Source organism: Idiotropiscis lumnitzeri, chromosome 11 (genome assembly GCF_059441095.1).
Source record: "Idiotropiscis lumnitzeri isolate Australia: NSW breed Sydney's pygmy pipehorse chromosome 11, RoL_Ilum_1.0, whole genome shotgun sequence".
Taxonomy (NCBI): Eukaryota; Metazoa; Chordata; class Actinopteri; order Syngnathiformes; family Syngnathidae; genus Idiotropiscis; species Idiotropiscis lumnitzeri.
Window position 1 is genome coordinate 4872446 of NC_142401.1, and position 19449 is coordinate 4891894.

Consider the following 19449-nt stretch of genomic DNA (forward strand, 5'->3'; position numbering starts at 1 on the left):
ATTTTTATTTTTATTTTTATTTTTATTTTTATTTTTATTTTTATTTTTATTTTTATTTTTATTTTTATTTTTATTTTTATTTTTATTTTTATTTTTATTTTTATTTTTATTTTTATTTTTATTTTTATTTTTATTTTTATTTTTATTTTTATTTTTATTTTTATTTTTATTTTTATTTTTATTTTTATTTTTATTTTTATTTTTATTTTTATTTTTATTTTTATTTTTATTTTTATTTTTATTTTTATTTTTATTTTTATTTTTATTTTTATTTTTATTTTTATTTTTATTTTTATTTTTATTTTTATTTTTATTTTTATTTTTATTTTTATTTTTATTACCAGGCTTTGATTGGCTGTGTACGGACAGGGTGGAGCTGTGAACCGGAACATCCCAACTCTGCCCCAATTGACAGCATTTTTTTTTTTTTTTTTTGATCGGAAGTTGTAAGAATCCCCGACTCTCCCCTCGCCGGCTTTTGTCTGCTCGGCTGTCCTCCTGGAATCAGCTTGAAATGTTTGGTCGCAGCTTGAAGAAGCGAGTTTCTCACACGCCGGTATGTTGACAACTCATTTTTCACCGACACGAACCGCGACACGTGTTTTTTCATAATTGGAAGATCTCGCTAATGAATCACTCACACAGTCGTTCACTTTATTCGTTTGCGTCCTGTTGCTATAGTAGTGGCGTCAAGTTACTTTTGCTGTGACTGGCACACAACTAAATAGAAATTGTTTAGATTACATGTTTAGAATTCCAGTGAGAGTACGCTTATTTTTCCAGCAATGATGGATAATATCTGATACATAAAATAGATTAACTGTTTTTTCCCCCCCTCGTAAAAGGTCGTTCATATAGGCTTCTCAAACTTGTATCTTTTTTACAACTGTCTGTCTGCAAAAGTTGTTCAAGTATACTTGACAATTCACAAATTTCTCACATTATTTCTACAGTTTTGATCACTTTTCAAGTGTTCTCTGTTGGACCGGAATTTGAATTCCCCAAATTTGTTGTGTTTTCCAAGCTGAAGTCGACTGATAAGCCACAGAGAAGACTGTCTTGCTGTCCTTCCAAAGAGCCGTGTCCTGGCTTCACCTTGCATAAATGGAGGTACTCGCCATGGCTTTATCACGGAAATTTGTGATGCAAATATTCCGTGACAGGCATGAAGAATGATTGCTGCATTAGCGCCATGCAAGGCGACAAAGTTCAAATAATTTCCCCTTCCCCACCATGTAACCAGGTGGACGATTAAGCATTTGAATGAAACATAATCACGCATTCTGCATTATCATATACACTGGCTTAAAAAGTGTGATATACAAATTTTTGTTTGCACCGGTGTGGAACTGCAAACAAAAAAAAAAAAGACAAATGTTCGCACTGTCGTGCATGTCATGCGACTTTAAATTCTCCCTGCTTATTTTTCTACAAGAACAACAGCGACTATTCATTCAGCAGACCCTTATAATTGTCAGGTGCCTTTAAACATTCTGCTCGTTACACTACTCAGAGAAGACCATTGCGTTCCCCTTGTGAGCTGCAGGACGGCATTCATTCTTTGACTTGCGTATTGTGCATACTGTAAAAGAGCGTGATCCCGCTGAGGGCAACAGGTGGTTCAGGTTAGTGCGTGAAAGTGTGACTAATGGGCCCGGTTCTGCTCTAGCAATGCAAAACGCAAAGCATCACGTTAGCTCTGCCGTTGATCAGTATCAGCTGACTCCCATAACCTGCCAAGAATACCAACGCTCACTTCAAGCTGTGGGAAGATGATGTTCTGAGCTCTTCAAGTGTCATCCTAAGCACACTTTAGCGTAAACAATGAAACCCCAGAGTATAATATGTACCGGTGGGAAATTCCAACTTGGTGTTGGAGTTAAACAATGAACTGGCAAATAATGTCAACAGCCTGGACCAGCTGGAAGAAAAGGCTGTTTATTGCGCTGTTGTCTTCATGCCACCGAAGAAATAATAAAACGGCAACCCAGAACCGACGAATATGGCAGCTTTGGGTTTTGTCAAATCCACACTAGAACAGGACGGTCAGTATCAGTGTAAAGTAAACTGTTGTAGGAGCAACAGCAGGCGCAGGAATGCTGCCTTTAAGTGCCCGTCTTTGCTGGCTCACAATAAAATAAACTTTTTTTTTTTCCCCCCTCCAGCAAACAAGAATCAATGGTGTCGGTGGACCGAGATTTTTGGCGCTTGGCTGCCTATTTAACAACTCCGACAAGTTTTTGTTCAGACAAAGAATTTACTACCTCACTTTCAAGCTAATAAAAGCTTGTTTTATTTATTTATTTATTTATTTTGCTGCAAGGTACTGTTGTAATTATGCGTTGTGGAATGCGGTGGACGTCATGTGAGCCAGAAGAGGTTAGATGTATGAAGAGGCAGCGACAGCTCACGGATTGTTGTCGATGATGTTAGTTTGTCTGCTTAGCTGGTAAATGTGAATGAAATAGATTTGGACTGTTGTTTTGGACGGCGGAGGCGTACGCAGTTCGACATTGCATTACACACGTCTTGGGGTTACTTTTCTAGTCTCTTTTTGTTCTGTGGAATCTATCCCACAACCCGCTGAAAAATTCACCTATGTGCGTTTTCTGTGCTTTTACTGAAATGCCCTGCGATGCCACTAGATGGCGGCAAAACCCAGCTTTGAAATGTAATAAATTGCCGCCAAGGAAAATTGCTGTGAGTGACACATCTCGATTGACAAGCTTTGTATTTTAGGGAGGAACTTAGTTTCGCAAAAGTGATGAGAAAGTGTTCAGCGCACATAAGGGTGCATTTTGTTTTTTTTTCATTGGGTTAGCCTGCTAAGAAATGCAATGCAGTGGCAAACGTAACCGCCCTCGGAGAACACCCGCATGTCATCAATTATAGTTTGTCTCAGGGTTTCCTTCGATAGAACTCTCCCGTATAGCGTTGAGGCAACTTTTTATCCTCGTTCTGTGCGTCAAGGGTCAGCTTTGTCTTTTATGCTGAGTTGACCGTGTGTGTTGAGGCATTTTTCCCATTCAGAGTCAGCTCAGTAGTGCCTATTTAAAAGCACCCATGCCTTGCCAAGCCTTGGCCCCAAGAAGACGATGATGTGTGTAAAATGTAAAATTGACTTAAATGGGACTTTTCGTCCCGACGTTCCTGTGTCGGGAGAATCTAAAGTCTGAAACAACTGTTCCCTGGTTGTTGAAAGAATGTTACTTCTGAATCAAGCGGCTGCAAGGTCTCATTCTGCACGGCAGGAGTTTCCTTTCTTATAGTTTGGTGTGTCTGTTGTTGACCGTAGCCAGATCATGCATGGAGAGAAAAATTTTGTTAGAATGCTCATCAATATATATATATATATATATATATATATATATATATATTTTTTTTTTTTAATTTTATTTATTCATTTTTTAAATTTTATTTATTTATTCATTTTTTTAATTTGATTTATTTATTCATTTTTTTAATTTGATTTATTTATTCATTTTTTTAATTTGATTTATTTATTCATTTTTTTCATTAATTAATTTATTTATTTATACATAAAAATAAGTGGCTGCAATTTATATAACCTGCGCCGTATAGTCTGGAAAATACGGTCAAGTAAATAAATATATACTCCCGAATTTCTTGTCGCTGTCTTCCTGCGTGTCATTGAAATTTAGTCAGCTCACTTGGCTGCTCGCGGCACGCTAGCAACAGGAGGTGTTTTCCTTGAACAACACGCTCGTTTTGCATTATTAATGCTTGCCTTAGCTAATGAGACTCATTACCGGTTTTATTACCATGAGTGTTGTGGTAAATGCGTTATGTGATAGGGCGCTCTCACAAGGCGCTCTTCGTCTCAGTTATCTTTTAGAGCCATACCACTGAAAGGTTTCACTTGACCTGTTGGCAATCGTTTGGGAGCTTCAGACATGAATCAGACGACAAAGGCGGGTTTGCATCCTTCATTTCCTCCATCCTGCGGCACAATGTCAAATGTTCATTAAAACGTGCACGTTTACTTCAGCTCGTGCACGCGCGTGTGTGTGTGAGTTGACCGGCCCCTGTTTGCAAAATGGCCTCCGCTGGAAGGTGAACGGCCGAAAAGTGGTGCCACAGGAAGAAGGATTGCTGCAGTGGCACATGGAGGTTTGAGTTGGAGCTTTAACCCAACCCTGAATGGCTTCCTGATGTCTGTCCCCTCGGTAACCCAGCGCCATCTACATAACACAGCCCCCGGCCCGCTAGTCATTGTGTTAACAAGATGGCCTGGCAAATAAACCTGTCAAGGCGCCAAGACGTATGAATGGGTCGGAGCTATTTGGGCGCAGAAAAAGAAGACCCTGTTGGAGGAGGTGGGGCGGTGACCGAGGAGACACAAGAAGCCACTGGTGGTCGGCGCCACACAATAGCAACTTAGCAGATTTATTGCTAAAGCTGTGTGTGTGTGTGTGTTGGCAAGGAGGTGAGAAGCTTTCTTGGAGCGTCGTTTTTGCTCCGTAATGGGACAAAAACACTCCGCTGGCTCCTCCCAGGGCTTTTCTTGTTGCGCCTATGCAGTGCATGGCAGCACATCTCTAGGTCAGGAGAAAAACGGTATGGTTCGTGTTCTTTGGTAAAATGAACTTTGACCTTTGGGCTGTTGGAATGAATCGCCTCCTCCAGCCCACATGATTTGCTGTTTTGTTTTGTTTTTTTTAATTTTCATTCCTTGTTTTGGCTTCCCTTCTCTTTTTCCTCCACATTATTTATTTATTCATTCATATCTTGTGTCAGTGCACCGTACAAAGGGGAAGACAGATAACTCTAATTTGTACTCTGAGCGCACGAGGCGTTGCTGTCATGGAAACGAGGTCTGCTTTAGCTTCTGTGACCCAGCTTCTGAATGGCAATGAATTCCCAGTCTCGGAATTCCAGAGCTCATACTGTAATGTGATTGAAATGTGCGCATAGATTATTTCTCATCGTGTTTTGAATGTGAAAGTTAAGATTTCAGCAAAGGAAATGAGGCTCTGTCACATCTGATGCACATTTTTGGGAGGGGCAAAACCTGCGATATTATATGTGGGTGAAACAACAAATTTGATACCAACCCAATGCATTATATAATGCTTTGTGTTGCGTTACGCCACAGAAGACGGTGTCATTTTATCTACCCGATGGGCTGCAAATTTGTAACAGAAAACCCCTCAAAGTGTTGTGTTACGACACTGCTGTGTGCTTGTAATTGCTTTGGTTCGCTACTTTCATTCTATCGTTACTATTACTGTAATTGCGGCTTTGACAAGCTGATCATGCATGCTGCGTGTTACATTTGTCGGTGGAATTAATTATTAATTAATCCATCCATCCATCCATTATCTGAGCCGCTTATCCCCACAAAGGTTTCGGGCGTGCTGGAGCCCATCCCGGCTGTCTGCGAGCAGCAGGTGGGGTACATTAATTAATGAATAAATCGTTTGTCTGGAGAAGAATTGTAAACTATTCAACAATTACATCGCAATCTTACATGACCACTAAGCTGATTGGTTAGCACATCTGCCTCTCAGGTTTGGCTGAGTTGTGTTCTCGACGGGAACTCCGGCTTCCTCCCACTTTTCCAAAACGTGAACATTTCGGTTCATCAAGACTTAATTGTTCTTAAGTCTGAGTTTGAGTGTGATTGGCTGAGAACCGGTCCAGGGTGTACCCCACCACTCAGCTGCCACCGGCTCGGAATCCATGAATTAACTTTCACATGATGAAAGGCAAAATCCGACAGTCAGAATTTTGTATCATTAAAAACCTCACATAAATGCGCTGTAGCATTCTAAAGGATGCCTCATTCACTCAGCAGTCTGCCATTCTCTTAAGTGACCAGCAGGGGGCAAAGTTGTCCAACATAAGCAAGCTGAAGTTCAATTGACACTTAATACAACCTGGTTCCCACAAGACACATAAAAGCCATTTGGATGTGATGGGAAAAGTATGCTGAAACCCGAGTAAGTCTTTTATGTGTTAGCCAACATAGATAATCGCATGTCTGTTAAGAAAAGCTTGCCCGAATGCGTTCATGGGTCCAGCACATGATATGCGTGCATTGCATTTCAGCTCAGTTGGCACCTTTTTGAATTTGCCATCAACCGAACCATATTTTCCTTCACACACTTGAGCTTTATTGTGTCGGACAGCTGTGTAAAGATCACTAATGCTCCCTGGAAGCTCCCGCATTAATTCCAGAGTCACTTTGTCCTACATCTCCAGCATTTTTAGCTGCGCCTATCAAGGTCATCTCGAACAGGTGCTCAGGCATTTGGAATAGAAGCAGTCGCCATCGAAACTATTTAAGTGTGGTATTTTGGAGAGGGAAAAAAATCAAGACTAACAGAATATTTGTATCTTTCCCCATCATGCCATACACCCAATTTTTGTCACGTTAATTAATGTGCAGCACATCATAATTTTTTTTCACCAGTAGGGGCGCTCTATAGTTCAGAAAATGCACTAAATAAATCTTGATTTGTTATATTTTTTTTCTTTCGGGTCTGTTCTGTTTTAATTAGCAAAGTTGTTGCCGTGTTAAAAGGCACTGTTTTAACAATCTTTGTATGTACCTTTATGTGCATTCACAGTACAAAATTGTTCTGTACATACTGTAAACAACTAATTTTTTTTCAACATAGAAAACTGCGGTTTATAGTCTGGTGCGGCTTGTATTTTTTTTTTAAAAAAATTTTCCCCCAAAAAAGAAGCTGTTGCGGGTTAGATACAGCTGTGTCTTATAACCTGAAAAATATGGTTAAAAAATAATAAATACCACTTGCTCGATCTATAAAACTGGCGTCCCTACATTCAAGTTTTCCTCCATGCCTTCGTGAAAGGCTTCGTGGGTTAAATTGCCTTTGAACTATCATTGAGAATAAAGAGATGCCGCCTCGCTGCTGACATTTACGCAGCAAGGTAGCATTTATTGCATAAAGGCCTTCGATTGCAACGCAGTAAAGAGAGTCTGTTCAAAAGTCATCCTTGCCGTTTCCTCCCTGAAAGTCTGCACACGCCATTTGGTGGATAGCAATGCTTCTTACAGCTGTAAAATAATTTAGCGTTTAGTTTCCGCCCTGAATGCAAGCGCATCTTTTTTTGCACAGAAGGGAGTGAAAAGCATTTATCACTGCTTGGTCACAGATTTCACTTTGTTTGAACACCTGCTCGCCTTCATTTTCATTCCGATTCTGTTATGGAAGCACCAATGCTCTCCCGCCAGGTGCATACTGTAAGCTTTCCGCTACATGAATTACGTTTATCATTTTTTCGTCATGACCCCCCAAAAAAAAAAAAAAAATAATATATTACTGTGTTTGGGTGTGATGAATTTTCCTGCCTGCATCCATTTCCAACACCTCCCTAATCCTGTTTGTGTGTAAAAATGTCAGCGCAGTGAGGCCCAAGTGGTACACTACTTCAAAGATCTCCTGATTAGCTCCTCCCCCTCCCTCGTCTATGTCTATTTGAAGGAACTCTCATGATCGGAGCGTGAGCAGCAATTTAAACTAATTAAATTCCTTATAGAAGCTTGAATTGTCAAACGTCGAATAGAGGACTGGCTTGCATACAGAATCGATTTGTTTTTCTGACCACGTTGTGGCACGTGACAGTTTCTGCAATCAGCAGCATGTGCTCCAGTAGGCGAGGGGCAGCATAGATTTTAATGACTGGCTTTAACCCAAAATTGGGTTCACTAAACCACCACCATAAAATATCGGATGGAAAAGAAAATCAAAGTCAATCTAAAGAACGAGCTCGACTCCTTAACACGAAGCGTGTCAGAAACAGATGGGGCCGGTCTCTCCAATCAATTGTCGGCCATTTTACCTTTAAAGACCAAATCCCACTGGAAGCGGAAAGTCGTTCGTCCAAGGTGTGACTGAAGCAATGGACGTGTCCGTTGTGAAAGAATTTCATTGGCTTATTGATTCTAATAGAAGTGCGGTCATGTTTTAGCTGCCGGTCTCTCCTTCTCGCAGTTTGTCTCGGTTCTGTTCATAGTTGGAGATGAGTCAAACCCTGAATGAGCTGTGATGGCATTGTGCACCTCTTCAACTTGTGTACGTCATGTCAGTGCTTGCGTGTGTATGATCGTGTTAAAAGCAGAGAGGCTTTGGGGAAAAAAAAAAAAAAAAGCCTTGAATTCACGGCTTGGATGACAAAGTGGGCCTTGAAATGCCAAGCGGAACAGGTAGTGTTTCTATCAAGTGATCTGAGTGCAAAGATGATGCAGGAAGAAGGAAAAAAAATCGCCCCCCATCGACACTATTCGTGCTAATGCTTCCCTCTCCTGAGCCGACGGACGATGGACCAGAATTTCCTCAGAGCCGTCTGGAAATCGTTGTCCACGGTCTCACCAGACTCCTCCCACTCCGGAGTTAGTTTTTGCCTCAGCGACCAACAAAGCTGCGTCCCACTTGGCCAGCCGGAACTCATCAGTTGGAGTCCCGCAGGCTAAAAAGGCCCGATTGGACTCATTGTTCAGCTTGATGGAAGTCCGCAACAACAGAACCATAGAATATGGCCAATATCCCTCCACGCCTGTGGACAAAATTCTGCCAGAGTTGGAGAGCTGAAATTCCTTCTGACGAGGGACTCTGCCAAACTTTCGTGAAGGTCCGCTAGGTCGGACTAGCATTAAGGTCGCAAATCCGATGACACCACCTGATCTCTGATTTGATCTCACAGTTTTGATGGTACCAGAATGTCAAACTGACAATCCAAGCCTCCAAAAGAGAGAATCAGTCATTTGGCGTGCGGATCAAAGATTTCAATATTTACAAGTGGGCTTGGTGTGTAATTTGTCCTGCCGAAATGATTCCCAGCTTGCCTTTTCATTTATCAATGACTTTATTTATTCATCTGCACAAACCAAAACCCCCTCTTTCCTCACGATGGCCCATTTGAATGTCCTCCCCTAAATGATATATAATGAGCGCTGTGTCGGCACACTCGGAGTGAAATGTAAATTGTTTGCCTGCAGCTCTGTTGATGAAACGCGAGTGGGGAACCGAGCGCCGTACGGAAAATCTTATCTCTGTCATGTGGGAACGGAGATCTCACACAGCCTCGTTTCTGGCTTGCGTATTTTTAAGCCCACCATTTGGTTGTGTTCTCGTGTGTTTTAAGGCCTTTTTTTCATCTTCTTAGATGACTTTTAGAACCGCATTTGCCGTCATTGAGGGGAATGCTGGCCAGCTTGTTTCCTGATATGGTCGGGGCTCTTGTCTTTGATTCCCAAATGAGACTTAAAATGAGTTGTAATTTAAATCGGGAGCCATTGTTGAATGCGCACAGGTGGCATATGTACTGAATTGTATTGTGTGTGTGTGTGTGTGTGTGTGGTGAGAGGGCGGCAACAGGTGTCAGATGCATAAAATTCATTGTTTAACTCGCAGGTACCCACGCAAAAGCATCTGGACGTGTGTACATGTGCACGCCGGTGTGTGCGTGCTTGCCACACGTGCATGGTGGCCGAGAAAGAATGGCAGCAGCCGACTCGCACGCTACAATATTTAAGAGCTTGGCACCTGAGCCGTGACGCGTGCCTCACTTCATATCCAGTCTGTTGTTCCAAAATCACCCCAATACAAGATGTGCCGAAGATCCAGTTGATATCCCGCACGGGTGCATGTGATCGACACTTGCACGTCATGCCGACTTGAACGTGGCACTTTGACCTTCTTTTTCGCTGGATTGTGACATTTAATTAGCGAGCCTGGGGAAAATATTGATCTCCGGAAGCCACTGGGTTTATTGTTTCAAATGGTGGTTGTTGTGTTGAGGGTTGGCCTTTCTGATAATCTTTCGAAGTCACAGTGACCAGATTCCTGGTAAAAGTCGACTGTACACCTAAGCACTTATTTTGGGTCTTTCCTGACTTTGTATTCCACTTTAGCGATTAGCACGCTTAGCGGTCACGCAGCTCGTTAAATTACTTCCGGGACTACGGGCAACTGTGTGACACTTTTTTCTAATTTATTTATTTTTTTTAATCAGTTCGCCGCTGGTTAGTGGAACCAGCTTAACTTATTCACTGCCATCAAAGGGAGAATGAATTTACTCTTTGACATCTATATCCGTCAATGGCAGTGAATGAGTTAATGAGCGTGGGACACAAGAACCCTTTAAAAAAAAAAAAGTTCAGCCCTTCCTCTAAGGTTATTTTAGTTAATGAATAGGAACAAAAAAAATAAAAAACTTGAATAAAAGTAATTTTTTTTTTTTTTTAAACCAAAATAAAATAATCAAAACTGCATTGGTTCAGCTCGTACCTGCCAGTTTTGAGTTTGCTTGTGAGCTGTAGCAGAGAAAGTGACTTTGAGATGAAGAGGAAGTCGGTCGCGGTCCAATTCTCTCATTCCAACTCCCTCATGATGATGATGGTGCCCGTGTCGACATCTAATCCCAAGACATTTATAAGCACCGACCTGGAAATTCCTTTCCAGAAAGGACAGAATGATATTGCTTCTGACTTGTCAAGTCTTTCTGGCAGCTAGCAAACGTCCACAGAAGGATCCTCGCCGAATTTGGTAAAGCCACTGGAGCGTGAGCGCAACAAGAGTTCAGCGCCTCCACACGCGCGCCAACTCTTGTCGAGTATTGATTGTCTTCTTCTTACAAAACTTTTTTTTTTTCCATTGCCATAACAACCCTGTTGGTTTTGTTGATCTAGTCTTGCGAACAGTTGCTAAATTGTCAAATCCAGACGTTCTTGCGCAATATGATTTCATGGAACGTCTCTCACAATCCGCTCCTAATGAATATAATTTAGTTCTGAATTGAAGCGATTGCCTCATCTTGCTTGATTGAATTCATCTGTGTTGTCGGCTGACCGTGACTGCGTGCGGTCATTGATCACTCCGACTTTGAGACGGATGACTTTGTTTATATTCGCTGTCTGCTCTGTGTCACAGTTGCATGTCATCTCTGGCTTTGTTAAATTTCCCACTGGAGTTGAGATTTTAATGGCGTGTGGCAGCAACGCGCTAATGCTGTGCAAACAAACAAAAAAAGAGGGCGAGGGGGGGGGGTAGATGCGGATCACTTTGGGGATTCTGTTACATGGCAACCTGCAAGCGGGTGAGCCGTCCCTTCGTGGATTGGATTGCACTTCATTTGAATGAAATTTGAATTGCAGTTTAGAAATAATGGCTAACTTTTTGTGACAAGCATGTGATTGAGTGTCTGGGGGTGGAGATGGGGGGGTGCCTTACGAGAAGTTGACTCTTGCACTAATCCTGTGGCTGCCATCTGTTATTTGACCTCCCCCTAATTGTCACACCCTGCCTGTGTGGGTTGTTTGTGTGTGTGTGTGTGTGTGTGTGTGTGTGCCCAATAGTGTGCAGTGTTTGTTTGTGTGTGCATATCATGATAGTCAGCCCGTGAGGACCAGACAAGCGACGGTGGGGGGCGGTGGAATGGGGTCATTAGCAAGGTCCAGTGTAGAGCTTGTTTAGGGTTAATAAGGTCGTGCTCCTGTCAGAGGTGCACATGTGGCTTTTATTTCAGTCTCAGAGGTAACTCTGACACTAAAGACGGCTAGTTTTGGGGTCCACTTGCTAAGTGATCATTTGTTGTCTTATTGAATTTTAGTGGGAAATCAGAACTGTCACTAAGTTGTAGCTGTTGAGTATTCTGTAGTTTTACAGAGTCATGCCTTGAGATATGAGCTCATGCTTACATATCTCAAAGCATCTTCCGCCATTGAAATGATTAGAAATGCAATTAATCCGTTTCCAGGCCCAGAATTTGTTTTTTTTAGTGGGTTTTTATTTTTGACAAAACAATTGCACTAAACAGTATTGGGCTGTGTAAAAACAAACACACACAGTAATAACTTTTGCTTTCTACACAACCTGAAATTACGGAGAATGTGAGCTTACTGTCGAACACAACTGTACCTAATATATCATCCTTCTTTGTTCTTTCTTTGTGCAAAGCAACTTAATGGTTAATTACTGCCACCAGCTGATATTGCGCGTCCACGTTGAGGAAATCAATGTGAGTTGATGGTGACTGGATCGCGTGACGTTTGCTGGCGCCATCTAGCGGTCGGGTTCCAAAGTGCACTCACATCTCAAATATTTTCCTCGTATCTTAAGACAGAAAATCAGACAAGCCATCACTCGTATCCTGAGGGAAGTGAAGGCACTTGGATTTTCAATACTCAACTGTATAATATATTTAATTATTTTAAACAATTCACAATGTCGCACTATAAATGACAATAAAGGGATTTCTATTCTATTCTATTCTAAAAAGAAAGAAAGCCTATTTGATAAGTTAAATCAAAATAAACGCCGGTCACCTCACTCTGTCAGGGCGTTTGAATTCGTTCCGTAAACAAAGGCTGGTAAAGTACGAAAGATGTAAAGAAAGTTCTTGAAAAAAAGAACTTCAGTAAACACCTCCCACAGCAAAATTGCCACAGTTCATTTTGGGTCTTGCCCACAAATGGATTTTTTTTTTTTTTTGTTGCGAAACATCATCATTTTGATTGGCTGTAAATATGCGTGCTTGTTGCGACACCATTCATTTGCAAGTCGACATTTGGAATCTCACTCAAACTCGTTGCAGAAGCTCGCCAAATAATGAAAAGTGGTCGCAGGAACACACACGCACTCCACAACTTGACTTAAATGTTCACTGGCATTTGCTTGCGTCGCTCTGCGTGCAGCCGGCTTCACATGTATGTTGTGGGACTGCGAGGGAGGGGGGGGGGGTCCAGTACCTGAAGCAAACCGGGAAAACATGCAAACTCCACACGGGAGGGCCTGCGCCGAGATCCGAATCGGGACTTGGACTGTGAGCCAGATGTGCTCGCCACTAATCGATGGCGCTGCCTTCTTTTAACTATTCTGTCACTGCAGCATGTTTTCAAACTGTCCTCAATCAACGTTCTGCTGCCCGAGGGACCCGTTTAACTTAATTTAGCTGCGAAATGGGTTCAGTGGGTTGTTTTTAAAGCTTCAAATTGGTTGCATGAGTACAATTTGTGCCCGTGGATGTAACGTAACGTTGTGTCCTGAGCTGTTATGCGCTCTTTAGAATGGATGCTTTTGCCTTTTAATGCGTTCTTGTTGGTGAGTTGTGGTCTTTCGCACATCGGCTGCAGATGAATCAAGTTTGGCTTGAATTCAGGGGTGGGTGCACAAGGCCTTCTCTGCTGGACTAACATAATCAAGAAAAAAACAATCATATTCTTCACATTGATGTTATATTATATTCTAGTGTTGTATTTTTTTGGTGAAAGTTTTTATCCAATCAGAATTCAGCCTGCTTGTGTTGCCAGGCAGATTTCATAATACCAGTAGCACACACCTTCAGATACAATCGTGCAGGCTTCTGTTCTGTCATTGGGTTTTCAGATTTGATAGACGGTTGCGATAGCCAATCAGATCACGAGTTGGTTATAGTGAGCCTTCTACGCTGAATGCGATGATCGCCTCTTTTGATTGGATACGCACTCGTGAGGGGGCAGCGTTATGCAGAATCAACACCCCTGGAAGTTGTAACTGGCGACTGTTCGAAAATCTAAAATATATTCTTGCCTTTTTAAACCGCAATGGCCAAAGGAGGGAAAAGTGTGCATTTAATTGCAGATACACTTGCGCGGCCATTTTCCAGACGGACCCTTCGAGAGAAGCTGGGTCGTCCAACACTCACCCAGTACTGTATCATATTATTTGTCGAGCCGTGGTGTCATGAATGATGCTAATATGAGGGGGATTTATACAAGTAGGACTTCACTGAAGGCCCACTTATGAAATGCACGGCCCCCCACTGCTTGAATTCTTCTTCTTATGGAAATATTTTCATCTTACAAGTAGCAGGCAGATGCTGTATGCAAAATGTATGTAATACTGCCTTCCACTTGAACTCCACCCAAAGCGGGAAAAGCATCCAAGGCCAGTCCAACTCAACACTGCTTGCAGACTGCTCAGTGATTTGTGCGTTATCTGATGGATTTGCCATATGGTTGACACACACACACACACACACACACACACACACACACACGCGCAGCCATAGAAACATCCAGCATGTTTAGTTTATTGCTCAAGCCACACAGTCTCACTTTTGCATATGGCTAAAGTTGCCAAGACTTTCTCTCATCTCTTGTTTGTCAAGCCACTAATATAAACGCTTCTCTGGCTCCGCTTGATGTCGTGTCGTTTCGAACGGAAGGTCCTAGGTTGGCTGTCCTCGTCGACTAGCGTTTATCTGCACGATTGCTTGTAATGAGTCGCAAAGGATTCATCTGCTGTCAGTCGTGTTTGGAGCTCGGAGCGGTTTATGGTTTCCTGGTTGCAGTAGGAAAAAATGTTTTAAGTGGGAGGCATGTCAGAGTTTGTGGAGATGTCTAGCGTTGGACGTGCCAAAGCCACACAGTGTGTCCACTTTATGAGAGCGTCATCTTGGATTAAACCAACTGAGAAGTTTGATGGTTTGTCCAACCTGAACTAAGTACTTAAGAGTTGGACTTTGATATAGAGGAAATGAGTCCTGACTGGGGGACACGAGGGAGGAGAGTTGCACTTCATCACTGGTGGACTTTGAGAAGATGCAGAGGCAGACGTTTTCTGTGGGATAAACCCTGGAGGGCTGTTACCTTCCCGTTGCACAAGAATGAAGATGGAGGGAGGGAAATGTATTTTGAGTGTCGACGTGTGAGAATACGTGCCTGGGTTTCCAGGTGGCTGCTGAGCTATTTGGTGTAAAGGTGTTTACTCATCGTACCACCGGAAGGGAAGATTGCTTTTTTCATGCGTCGACGCTTTGAAGTTTTTTTTTTTCTTGGTTTTAATGTAGCTTCTGCATTGATTTACATCTTCATGCTGTTGCACAAATGGCTAGCTCACTTTAACTTTTGCTAATGAGTTTTTAAATGCAAAAGCGCTTCAGTTTTTTGGAATGAGGCAACCTCTGTCAGGTAAAAATTAGCAATTCAAGTTGGGTTCATGTTTTCATTTTCAATTTAGGGCAGCAAGGCTCTTATGGAAGACTTTTTTTTTTTTTTGCCTTTTGAAGATGCACTTTCTTCTGCAATAACAACATACGAGACTTGCCATGATACGAATTAAAATTTATTCTAGTCGGACTTTGCAATGAGTGGGATGATCAAAGGCTTGTTCCCCCCCCCAAAAAATGGAATGTGAAGAGTGAATAATTATAACAACTGGGACCAATTGGGATGATTGGGGAAGAGTTAGAGAAAGCTGGAAATAAACAGACGGGGAAAAGAATTGAAGGTTTTTCACCATATTGAAATTATGCATCTGAATTTATTTCGAAATTTTTAGCTTGGCTCTTTGGTGTTGTGGTCAATTATTGATTTATTTTTCAATTCTTTTAACTACTCAATGTTTTTCCATCATATTACCACTAAATGGACCAATGCATTGGGAAGGCACAACTTTTGGAAGTGAAAATTCCATCTACCATTTTTCAGAATGAACCATTTCCGCTCATCTGGTTTGATAACAATTTAATTCAACAATTTTAATTCATCCTCATGCATGTCGGGCCTCTTCCTCGACCGCAAGAATGACTTCATGGACCTTGCTATGTGTACTGGAGCACAGTCATGCAAAATATGGCCTCCCCTAAACTTCTCCCCAAAAGGCTGGAAGTGGTTTAGTCTAATCCCGAAGAGATGTAAAAAAAAAAAAAAAGTGGGTCCCGGTAATAATCTAAAATTGGAGGTTCAAATTCAGGCTCGATTCTGTGAAGCGTATGTTTTATATATATATATCCATATATATATATATATATTTTTTTTTAATTTTATTTTAACTCTCTCAAAGTAGTTAATATCAATTCAGTATTAAATTCTGATTATATTTGGTAATATTTAGTTTTCCTTTTTTTTTGTTTTTTTGCGGGTTGACAAACTTTTGCGAACCTTGATTAAAATCTTAAATTGGCTACGTTCCCAAGCTTTCGCTAATCGGTGCAATACAGGCTTTAATTGATTATGAGAGTGAATGTTAGTCGAGGAAAAACGATTAAAATCGATATATATCACCCTTTTTTTTGTTTTTTTTGTTATACCAAATATTTATTTCTCTCGGCTGAGCCCGGCGTTTTTCTCCTTTTCTTGACATTCTATTTAGCACTTTATGTGCATTTGTCTTATTGGCGTGCCAGAGCTTGGCAAGGGTGAATTTGGCATAGCAGATAGCCAATGATTCTTTTTTTTTTTGTTGTTATACCTCCACTCCCTATCTTGCTTCATGGTGCCCCAGGGGAATCACTTAGGAAGAGAGAAGCCCTGAACCATGAAGAGCAATCCTGGACACAGACGAGACATCGGCACAGACAGGCAGGGGAGGATGAAGAGAGTGACAGAGGGAGGATAAAAGAGAGGATGGAAGGGAGCAGTGGGGGGGCGGGAGGGGGAGAAACAATGGGGAGAATTATAATCACTGTCACACTTTGACCGATCTGCTCCTGTCTTTAGTTCAGTCATTTCTGTTCTGACCCTGATTCATTGTTCGTATGTTTTGAAACAATATATTAGGAGGTAAACAAGCATTTATCACGGCATTGTTCTTTTGACATTTCGTTCCCGTATCTCGGCGCGTAATGCTAAATTACTGCTAAATTGGTTGTTAAAACTCGCGAAGAACAGATGAATCCTTACACAACCCTCCAGTGTAAAATATCAGTAACAAAGTAAAACTAGTTTCATACTTTCAGAATAATATGGGGCAATAAAAAAAAAAAACGGTTTTAATCATTTAAAACAATTTCTGTGTTGAGTACCGTATTTTCCAGGCTATGAGGCGCTACTTTTTTCCCTAGAGTTTGAACCATGCAGCTAATACAAGGGTGCGGCTTTTCTGTGGATTTTTCTTTCACCAGTAGGGGCGCTCTAGAGTTCAGAAAATACGCCAAATAAATCTCGTTTTTTTTTTTTTTTTTTTTTTTTTAATTGGGTCTGTTCTGCTAAAACAGAAATTCTATGATTTCTTGCAAGATCCAGTCCAATATACCGCCTTGGGACATGGTGATTTGTTAAAGTGTTGTTTCTTTTTCACCAAGGTCCTTCTTCCATCATCCACGTTCGCTAAATCTGTCCCTGCCATTGCCATTACTAGTAAATGTGCATGTTGGAGTGTTCTGGAGCACTTTAAAAGCTTTGAAAACAAGAGCAATGACATTCTAAATGCAGTCCATTTACCTTTCGTCGTAAGTGATGACTGCTGCTCAGCACCAACAAATCATAATGAGCCCCTCTGACAGGCTCCGTGAGACATTTTAGCCTGAAAGCAAAAAGCTTGTGGTGTTGGCTCTCGGTGGAAATGCGAGTACATTTACCGCAAATAGATTTTATTGTTATTCGGAGGATATCAAGAGACATTAGGAGGAGAGAAAGAAAATGGGGTGGGTGCGGGGGGGGTCTGTAGTGGTGTGAGAAGACAAAGCGTGTAATTCTGGATTTCATTTCGGATCGAGCGTTTGCTGATATTGGATCACATGGAGTGTGATTTTGAGCTGCCTTTCTAAAGGTCCCTGATCGCTCCTTTGTTCCTCCCATCTTGCTTCGTAGTGTGGCTTTTCTCCGAGAGAGGCTGATATATGACATCTGCTTCCCTGGAATTGGTTTGTGGACATCACTTGTGAGACATGGAAAGACATTTGCTTTGTTCTCGTCGTGCATTCGGGCCTTTGGAAGGCTGCGGATGTGGGGAGGTTTTGGTAAAAGAAAAAATAAATAAATGACACCAAAAAGAAAAAAAAAAAAAGATTAGTGTGCCCCAAATGTGAGCCTGGTGAATTAATTAATTAATGTGTAACAAATGGATAAACAATGGAATAAATCGGGAGATGTATCGAGTCAGGTTGTGAGAAAATGTCACATTGATAAATGGAGGAAAAGTAAAAAAAAAAAGTAAAAGCCGGCGTCAACCTTGTGAAAATGACAACCTGCCGCCAGAAGAAGTTATTGCCTTGTTTCTGTCTCACGGACAGGCTAACTTGACGCTTCTTCCGCTCATATCCCGCTTAAAAGTTCCTGATGACATTTGCATCCCCACAATAAAGTTGAGGAATTGGAAACCAAAGAAAGTGATTTGCAGACCGACCCTCTCGAACACTGTTTGGAATGTTTCGTACGAAGTGCAGAGGTCACTCGCACGACACTCAAGCATCACTAATGAGACAAGTTGAGCCTGAGCGAGAACTTTCTGTTTTTTTGTTTGTTTTTTTTCACTTGAGTTTGTCTCTTCATTTTGTTGACTTGGGCAAAAGGAACTCCTAATCTGATGTGAGCTAATCATAAATAATTGTGGTTTTCATCCTGAAATATCCACCCAGAGGTTGGTGTTAGTCGTAATGACTTTTTTTTTTTTATCAGATTTTAAAGCCGTCTCAAAATGTTCTCATGGGGGAAGAATTAGTTTGACTTTAATCACTTTTCCATTGAACGAAGTCACATGAAAGTTGACTCATCTTTTTACAGTGCACGTGGCAACTGCGTTGGAATATAATCGAAGAAATCAATACCAGATAAGGGCGCCTTCCGTTTTTTTTTTTTTTTTTTTTTTTAAATGCATCTCTAAAGTCAACTTTTTAGTGTGCCCGCTGCTTGTCTGTGTGCAGACTGATTCCCTGTGTACTGGTGCCATCCCATTTTCCATTTCATTTCCACAGCTTAAGTCCTCCCCGCCCCCAGTGTTCATCCTTAAACACTGTCTACATTATTCATGGAGCAGAAAGTGTATCATTGTTGATGAAATATTCATGAGTCCTTGCGTCCCCGATCTTAACTCACCTGCACCCTCAAAGGAAGAAATCACTTTGTGTTGTCTGATTGCATTACAATCAAAGGATTGCTATAAATGGCTTTTTTTTTTGTGCGGGGGTGCGCGTGTGGGGCTGTGTGTGTGTGTGTGTCTCTTCCGGTCTACCTGGTTCTCAAGCCGGCAATATTTTAAAAAGAGTGTCGGCTTCTCAGAGAGCATGGCAATGACGTAAGACCAGCCCAGGATGAAAGAAAAAGGATGTTCTCGCAACAGTCTGCAAAGATGGAATAAAAAGCAAACCAAAACCCAAAAAAGGAGGCCGGCGCATGCGGAGAGAGCGTAGGACAAAACCTCATCAAACGCAAACAGACGGAGACTCTTCTGAGAAGTGTCAATAGAGGCAATAGCCACTGATTGATTGTGCCAGTGTAGCATGCAGAGCAGATCCCTGGAGAACGGGTTTATGTATGCGTGTTTGTGTCTCAGCTGCTCTAAAATCTGGAAGGAGGGGGGGGGGGGGGGCTTCCTGTTTTGGAAACACTGCACCAATGTTATATTTTGAATCCATATACACCACAAAGTGAGGGCCTCCATTATGTGTTGTTCAATCCTTTTTTTTTTTTTTTTTTTTTCTTGACTCATTCACTGCCATTGACGAGTATAGCAGCCAAAAAGTACATTCATGGTGTTG

General features: G+C 41.6%; 1 protein-coding gene across 1 annotated transcript in view; it reads left to right on the top strand.

The window, feature by feature from the left end:
* Window positions 1–433: 433 nt before the first annotated feature.
* prickle2b (prickle homolog 2b) overlaps window positions 434–19449 on the top strand; it is a 66155-nt gene continuing 47139 nt past the window's right edge. The window contains exons 1-2 of the mRNA XM_088309271.1: window positions 434–556; window positions 1025–1110. Coding sequence (XP_088165397.1) covers window positions 515–556; window positions 1025–1110 — 128 coding nt within the window. The 5' untranslated portion in view covers window positions 434–514. The remainder of the gene's footprint in view (window positions 557–1024; window positions 1111–19449) is intronic.